This window comes from Sinocyclocheilus grahami, unplaced genomic scaffold (assembly GCF_001515645.1).
Source record: "Sinocyclocheilus grahami isolate Dianchi unplaced genomic scaffold, SAMN03320097.WGS_v1.1 scaffold153.1, whole genome shotgun sequence".
In the NCBI taxonomy this organism is placed as follows: Eukaryota; Metazoa; Chordata; class Actinopteri; order Cypriniformes; family Cyprinidae; genus Sinocyclocheilus; species Sinocyclocheilus grahami.
The window spans coordinates 3,220,795-3,229,480 of NW_015505332.1; the positions used below are offsets into that span (position 1 = coordinate 3,220,795).

At 36.2% G+C, this 8,686-nt stretch overlaps 1 protein-coding gene across 1 annotated transcript in view; it reads left to right on the plus strand.

Annotated features, from left to right (window-relative positions):
- LOC107592491 (antigen peptide transporter 1) overlaps window positions 1–8,359 on the plus strand; it is a 10,237-nt gene extending 1,878 nt beyond the window's left edge. The window contains exons 4-13 of the mRNA XM_016282025.1: window positions 448–562; window positions 1,079–1,209; window positions 1,734–1,939; window positions 4,001–4,198; window positions 4,659–4,787; window positions 4,982–5,170; window positions 5,408–5,581; window positions 5,896–6,055; window positions 6,714–6,850; window positions 7,726–8,359. Coding sequence (XP_016137511.1) covers window positions 448–562; window positions 1,079–1,209; window positions 1,734–1,939; window positions 4,001–4,198; window positions 4,659–4,787; window positions 4,982–5,170; window positions 5,408–5,581; window positions 5,896–6,055; window positions 6,714–6,850; window positions 7,726–7,950 — 1,664 coding nt within the window. The 3' untranslated portion in view covers window positions 7,951–8,359. The remainder of the gene's footprint in view (window positions 1–447; window positions 563–1,078; window positions 1,210–1,733; window positions 1,940–4,000; window positions 4,199–4,658; window positions 4,788–4,981; window positions 5,171–5,407; window positions 5,582–5,895; window positions 6,056–6,713; window positions 6,851–7,725) is intronic.
- The last annotated feature ends 327 nt before the right edge of the window (window positions 8,360–8,686 follow it).

An 8,686-nucleotide genomic window follows, 5' to 3' on the forward strand; every position in this document is an offset into this window, starting at 1 on the left:
ATATATACCATATTATTTATTTTATTTTACAGTTTTTCTCTTACTGGCCATTAAAAAAAATCTTTTCACATGACATGTCTGTTATGGCTTTATGATCTGTAAATAATTACCTTGAAATCTAGCCTACAGTGTCATTTAAAACTATAGTCTGACAAATGAAAGAAAGTTAAATGTGATCTAATGTTACTTTTAGTTTCACTTTGGTTACGTTTGCTCTGATAATTGTTCAGTACACAAAATCATGCCACGTTTGCAAACGCAGTAAACGTTTCAGGCAACTATGTTGAACATATTGATTCTTCTCTACAGAGATAAGACATTTTAATGTTTTGATTGCAGAATAATGTGGGCCACTGATCAGAAATCTTGTATCTTTTGTCTGTAAGCAAATGAGAAGATGTAGACATGAATGTTAACATGCACATTTGCATACATATTGTCCTGCAGGTGAAATGGCGATTCCTCATTACACTGGAAAAATGACAGACTGGATCATGAATGAAGATGAACCCGAGGCCTTTAACCATGCTATCACTGTCATGACACTGATGACCATTATGAGGTAAGACCAAGAAGGACAATCTTTTACACCACTGTTCAGTAAGACACTGCAAAGCAAAGACACATTAAACTGATCGAAAGTGACAGTAAAGATATTTATAATGTTACATTTAAAGACGTGTAGAATAATGTGACATTTATAAAGTTTAAAATAAACTTTTTCTTTTGAACTTTTTATTCATAAAAGAACTTTGAAAAAATATATCACGGTTTGCACAAAAATATTCAGCGTTTCACAGCATTTATGATAATAAGAAATGTTTCTTGAGCTGCAAATCAGCATATTAGAATGATTTCTGAAGGATCATGTGACACTGAAGTCTAGAGTAATGATGCTGAAAATTCAGCTGCGCATCACAGGAATAAATTACACTTTGAAATATATTCAAGTAGAAAACATTCCTTTTAAATTGTAATAATATTTCACAATATTACAGTTTATACTGTAACAGTAAACAGCTTCTCAGCTGTTTTAAAGAGAAATGCACACCTCAGGATTTCCACCTGTTTTCTGCAGCGCTGTGTGTGAGTTTGTGTGTGACCTCATCTACAACATCACCATGAGCCGAATACACACGTCCATCCAAGGACTCGTCTTCCAGTCTGTGCTGAAGCAGGATATTGCGTTCTTCGATAAAGCTTCCACAGGTAAAACTGCAAACATACTCAATTAGGGCGTGTTCACACTTGGCGTCTTTTTGACAAGAAAAAGTTGACAAGAGCGCTTAAAATAAAAAGCTGGCAGTGTTTTGGTTACATATAGCAGCCGAGGGCGTCTGTGTGCTGCAGAAATGTCGAGAAAGAGTAAAAAGTTGGCTCTTTCGTTGCCTTTTGAAGTTAACGGCTCGTTCTAACACGCCCCCACATATCTACATCACGATGTGGGAAGATTTGCATAACGCCGCCCAAATGTTCACGCAAAGAAAGAAGGCATAACTTTTATTCTCGCTGTAGTATTGTTGCCGCGGCCGCCATGTCGTGAAGACGCTGTGTGTTTCGTTGTGAAAGCGAAACTACTTTGTTTGGTCTTCCAAAAGAGGACACGACTAGAAATCAGTATGCCAAGTGTGAACATAGCCTTATTAGTGCTGGTTTTTGAACACTGGTGTCTTTTATCAGATAACTGTTGCTATCTTTAATGCATGCTGTCACAATCACGGTTTCCTGTTCAGGGGACATTGTATCTCGCATCACCACCGACACCAACACCATGAGTGAGTCTCTGAGTGAGAAGTTGAGTCTGCTCATGTGGTACTTCATGCGTGTCATCTTCCTGTTCGGCTCCATGCTGCTGCTCTCCACCAGGCTGTCCATCTTCACCGCATTCGGCCTCCCCATCATCTGGATCATCCCAGAATTTTCCGGCCAGTTTTACCAGGTAGGATTAATATATATTTAAAGTCAAGAGAGAGACTGAAAGAGAGTTTTCTTAAAAAGAGTTTGTTGTGCTATTTATCATTTTTTTCCCATTATAGTGCACAGTAGTTAAGTTTTCTCTTTCAAAATGTAGTCATGATTTGGTCAAAGTATGATCATTTTGAGTAATAAACTTTCATTTTTATAATTAATATAATAATTGACACTGTTAATTACCATATTAACCACAGATAAATAGGTAAATATTTTAGCTAATAGATATCACCATATGTGACCCTGGAGCACAAAACAACTTAAACTTAAACCCTTAAGTCGCTGGGGTATATTTGTAGCAATAGCCAAAAATACATTGTATGGGTCAAAATTATCAATTTTTCTTTTATGCCAAAAATCATAAAGATATTAAGTAAAGATCATGTTCCATGAAGATATTTTGCAAATTTCCTATCGTAAATATATCAAAACTTCATTTTTGATTAGTAATATGTAATAGTAATATTGCTAAGGACTTAATTTGGACAACTTTAAAGGCGATTTTCTCAATATTTTAATTTTTTTACACCCTCAGATTCCAGATATTCAAATAGTTGTATCTCGGCCAAATATCGTCCTATCCTAACAAACCATGCATCAATGGAAATCTTATTTATACTCATTCTTTCAGATGATACACAATTGACACTTAAGACTGGTTTTGTGGTCCATGGTCACATATTTCCTCAGTTGATTAATCGTAGTATAAGGCAATTATTCTTTGTATTAGAAGTTTTCTTAAATGTTAAGTTTAGATTTGCAAAAGGGGCATTGTGTAATTAAATATGACGTAATTTACATACATTTCAAGAACAAAAATATGAACATTAAATAAGGCAGGTTCAAAATTCTTATTTCATTTTGTGTAAAAAATCCACAGTAAAAATCTTCAGAATATGGAATAATAATAAAAAATAAATAAACAGAAGCTTCCGCAGTGCAACAGAATTCAACTTTAGTTAGTCTGTAATGTTGCAATTTGAGCATAAAAAAGATCTGCAAATTTACAAAGCTCAAAGTCCACTTCAAAAGGAGATATTTTATTTAACAGAAATCACTTTTCAAAAACTACAATGAACGACTCGTTTGGACTACAACGCATATTTTCCGGGATTTGTGATATCACCGGGTTTAAATCACTTACACAAGTATTTACACTGAAGCTCGCAGGTGGCTATGGTAAGGGGCGTGACATTTCCCGACCAGGCGCAGAGTGCTGCCAATCACAGCACACACTGGTCCAGCTAACCAATCACAGCACATTTCGTATTTCAGAAGGCGGGCCTTCATTTGATACAGGAACTATTCGAGCCGTTCATGCCAGACTGGGGAGAGAGGTGTTGTAATAATGTAAAATATGTGAAATATATTGTGTTTTTCGAACAACCTAGTATGAGAGCCTAACAGAAATCACTTTTCAAAAACTACAATGAACGACTCGTTTGGACTACAACGCATATTTTCCGGGATTTGTGATATCACCGGGTTTAAATCACGCTCAAATTTATTTGATTTTGACACAATATTTATGGTAAGGGGCGTGACATTTCCCGACCAGGCGCAGAGTGCTGCCAATCACAGCACACACTGGTCCAGCTAACCACTCACAGCACATTTCGTATTTCAGAAGGCGGGCCTTCATTTGATACAGGAACTATTCGAGCCGTTCATGCCAGACTGGGGAGAGAGGTGTTGTAATAATGTAAAATATGTGAAATATATTGTGTTTTTCGAACAACCTAGTATGAGAGCCTGTTCTAGGACACCAACAAAACAAAATCAAGACTTTGTAAAAGAGCATAATAGGACCCCTTTAAGACTTCTATGTAAATAAATCACGCACAAAAAGCATTAAAAAAATAGGTTATTTTTGATTAATATGTGACTGAAATAAAATGAAGCAGCTTTTTCCTAATGTTGGGTGTGCAGATGTTTCTAATGATACCTTCAAATTTGCTGGTGGTTTTCTTTAGTTCATCAAGTGCATCGAGAGCATTTGTGTTTATGTGTGATAATGTTTTTCCCATAGAAACTTTCTGTACAAGTGCAAGAATCTCTCGCCAAGGCCAATGATGTTGCCACGGAAACCTTTTCTTCCATGAAGACAGTGAGGAGCTTTGCAAATGAGGATGGAGAAACCGAGAGGTACAGGAAGTGCTTAGAGGACACATATGCCCTGAATAAAGTGGAAGCCGCAGCTTATGCTGCCTCAACTTGGACCAATAGTGTAAGTGTTTTATTGGTACACTGATGACCATATCACAAGAGGAAGGAAAAAATAGTAATAAAATATGCCATTGAAGCATATCTTCATTTAAAATGTATATATTTGTTTGAACGTTTTTTTGTTTTTGCATTAAAATGTAAAAAAAAAAAAACTGTATAAGTGAATTTGATTAAAAAATATTTGAAAATTTTCCAAAAATTGATTTTTAAATTTTTGTTGAATTATTTAAAATGATTAAAAATGTAATACATTTTAATATAATATAGTTGGATATAATGCAACAACATGTACATTTGACCCAACGGCCCTCAATCAAGTTTGATTTTTGGACTATTACAAACCTTGGGTACCTCTGCTTTAGAAAACTGCTTTGTATTTTAAAGCAGTTTGCATGAATATCTACACTATATGTCTAATGCATCTTTAAGTCAATGTTTGAAATCAAATGTGCATTTTTCAGATGTCCAGTCTGGCTTTGAAAGTCAGTATACTGTACTATGGAGGGCGGCTTGTGACAGGAAGTGATGTTAGTAGTGGTGATCTGGTGTCCTTTGTGCTGTATGAGCTTCAGTTCACATCAGCTGTGGAGGTAAGACTTCAGATGCTGTCTGTTTGACTACAGGCATCATGTTAAACAAGTATCACTGTTTAAGCAAACCCCGAACGCTTAGTATTAAACTTTAGGAATGCTCTGCATGTACCCCCAACACCCAAATTTTGCAAGGGAAAACACCACTTTTAGTTTGCTTTTGTGGCTTTAAACCAATGCTTCTTCTATCACAGGTCCTGATGTCATACTGGCCGCATGTAAAGAAGGCGGTCGGTGCTTCAGAGAAAATCTTTGAGTACGTGGACCGAAAGCCTGATATTCCTCTTGATGGATCCCTCACTCCTCAAAGTCTGAAAGGACATGTGCAATTCAAAAATATCACATTTGCTTATCCGAAACGACCGGACACAGATGTGCTAAAGGTATGTATCGAAAATCTCAGTAAAAATGTCTTGTTATATTTCACAAAATAAAAAAAAAGAAATAAGAAATCATGTTTTGCTCAAAGAAAATGAAGTCTGTTTTGCATTGTGACAATGAAAGACGTAAATATTTTCATTACTTTATTGCAATGAAAAATTCTCAGTCTTCGTACTGTAATGGCAAAATATATATATATATATTAAAATTGTAAAATATTAAACAATATTTCTTTCTAGAACATTTCTCTTGAGCTGAAGCCAGGCCAGATCACAGCTCTGGTGGGTCCATCAGGTTCTGGAAAAAGCACTATTGTGAGTTTGCTGGAGAGATTTTACCAGCCTCAGAACGGGGAGATTTTATTGGACCAGAAGCCACTACTGGAGTATAAGGACCAATATCTACATGAGAAGGTAATCCTATTATTTTCGATATACACTCAGAAAAAAGGTACAATAGCTGTCACTGGGGTGGTACCCTTTGAAAAGGTACACTTTTGTACCTTATTTATGCCTAAAGGGTGCATAGTAGTACCTTATAAGGTACATATTAGTACTTAAATGGTACATTTTAAGTACCTTTTGAAAGGGTACCACCCCAGTGACAGCTTTTGTACCTTTTTTCTGAGACTGTACTAATAGCTGCATCTATATAAATAAATCAAAGTGACTTTTTCTTTGTCTGAATACTTTGTTTGCTGACCGTGTTTAATCTCCACCCTCTTCAGATTAGTGTGGTGTCACAGGAGCCAGTTCTGTTTGCTCGGTCAGTGCGGGAAAACATCAAATATGGCAAAAAAAATGCCTCGGATGAAGAAATGCGTGCTGCTGCCAAGCTGGCCAATGCAGATGACTTCATTGACAATTTACCTAAAGGATATGAGACAGGTGAGTCTTAAAGTAATAGTCCACCCAAAAATGAACATTTGTGGAAAATGTATTCACCCTCAGGCCATCCAAGATGTAGATTAGTTTGTTTCTTCATCAGATTTGGAGAAATTTAGCATTCCATCACTTGCTCACCAGTGGATCCTCTGCAGTGAATGGGTGCCGTCAGAATTTTTATTGGTAAACCGTTGCTTCTGGACAAAATACGAGTCCATAATTCATAATAACACTGAAAAAGACAATTTCATGTTGTCCTCTCACATCAAAGTCCTCCAACATATTTGTTTAGAACTGTTTTGGACAGTTTTTACTTGTAAACTATGTTTTATCTGTGCATATTTCTCTCCTGATTCTGAATTTTTCACTGGAGAAGGCACTATTATGAATAGAGGACTCATATTTTAGTCAGAGGCAACAGTTTGAATGTTAAAAACATCTTAATGATAGATTTAAAAAATATATATATTTTTTAACAGAGTTTTTCTCTTTACGAGGCATTAATTGCTGGACTGGAGTGGTGTGGATTATTGTGATGTTTTTTATCAGCTGTTTGGACTCTCATTCTGACGGCACCCATTCACTGCAGAGGATCCTTGGTGAGCATTTAAAGTTTAAAGGTTGTTTGAGAAAGTAACACATGTTGTTTTGTGTTGGTCAGATGCTGGAGAGAAGGGCGGTCAGGTCTCCGGAGGTCAGAAGCAGCGTATCGCCATCGCCAGAGCTCTGATTCAGAAACCGCAGATTCTTGTGCTTGATGATGCTACCAGCTCCCTGGACACTGAGAGTGAACACAGGGTAAGAGGAGAACACCTGATTGAAACGATTTGGAAAAGCCCATATCCGTATATTAGGGCTGGGTGATGTATTGAATATTCACGGTACATGTGCGATAACTTTGCATTACACTGCATTATGAATATTGCAGTGACCTTTTATTGGAATAACTTTCATGAAAAATCGCTTTTCAATTTGACCATCAAGTTTACTAAAGAGCATATCACTATTAACAAATGTTTGTGATTTGCATCTGATTTTAAGTTCAGTAGTAATAAGCTTAATTCATTTTTGTGAATCAGTTCAAACTGCCTTAAAAAAATCTATTCAAAACTCTGTTTAATGAATAATTTGCATCATATTAAATGCAAATGTTTGTAAAATAATTTTTTTTGTAGCTGATCATTTTAAATCTATTTTGCAAAAATGGCCACATGGTTGAGATGCTGGTTCCTCTGGAAAAAAAGGCCATTTAAGAGCAAATACCTATTTATACCAAATATCACCTAAGTTTGAAAAATATTGAAATACTGAATTGATCTGTTTAATGATGAATTTGCATAATATTGTTAGTAAAATATATGTAGGTAAGTATTTTTTAGTAGTTTTATTTCTTACAGTTGAAAAATATGACACTGAATCTGTTCATAACTGTTTAATTATTAATTTTGATCATAAAATAATTAAAATACTTTTTAGCAAAATATATTTGGGTAAATAGATATTTTAAATTTTTCTATGTTCATTTAGAAGTCTTTTTGAAGTTTTAGTTTTTTACAGCTACACAATTTTAAATCTGTTTTGATAAAATGGCTGCTTGGTTGAAATGATGGCTCCACTATCTTTGATTAGTGTCTCCTTGGATGTGATTTTCCCTGATCTTGGGTTCTTCTCAGGTGTACAGCGCTCTGCAGAAGAACTGTACGGTGCTGCTCATCTCTCACAGACTGAGTGGCGTGGAAAACGCAGATCACATCATCTTCCTCCGAGAGGGGCAAGTGGCCGAGGAGGGGAACCATGAAGAACTGCTGGCCAAACATGGATTCTATGAAGAGTTCGTGAATCAACAGAATACTTCAATTCATCGCAACACAGAAGACGTTACAAACTCCGGCCAATGATCTAAACCAGCTGCTCTACATTTAATCTGAGCCAGCACAAATCAGATGACAAATCTTTGCATTTTTTCTCCATTAGCACATATTTCTCAGCTTTTCAATTATGTAAATGCTACTAGTGTTTTTAAATTAGGTGTAAATATCACCAAAAATGCGAGAAAAGATATGGGTGAATCTCACTAAAATATGTCCAGGTTTCCTACTACATCAAAAGAAAATTCAGTTTTGCATATATTATTTTTAATCTATTTTTAGGGAACCTATTTTATTTTTCATATTTCCCCAACTCGCATTACTATAATGTAGTTTACTTTTGAGCTTCGCAATTCTCGTTTCTCCCCTTGGTGATTCTCATTAAAGGGGTCATAGGTCCAAGTTGTTTGAACTGAAATGTGTGTTGGCAGTGTGTGTACACAACCCCCCTATAATGATAAAAATCCGCCCGGTGTTTTTTTTTTATCTGGTTAAATGTTTCCCCCTTTCTCAAATCGAGCCGATCTCAGATGCCTGTCTGTGTGATGTCACACAGACAGGCCCCTCCCACGATAGTTTGATTGACAGTAGCGTTTCAGCACAGTCTAGACTGGTGTCTTACCTCAGTCCCGCCCTGAGTGAGCTGTCATCAGTCCGCCATTGTTTCACCGCCGGAGCAGATGTAGACAAGAATGACTCCTAACAAGCGATTGAGGTGTTCTGTTGTTGATGTAATAATGAACATAGCAGTCGTCGTTTACTCCCG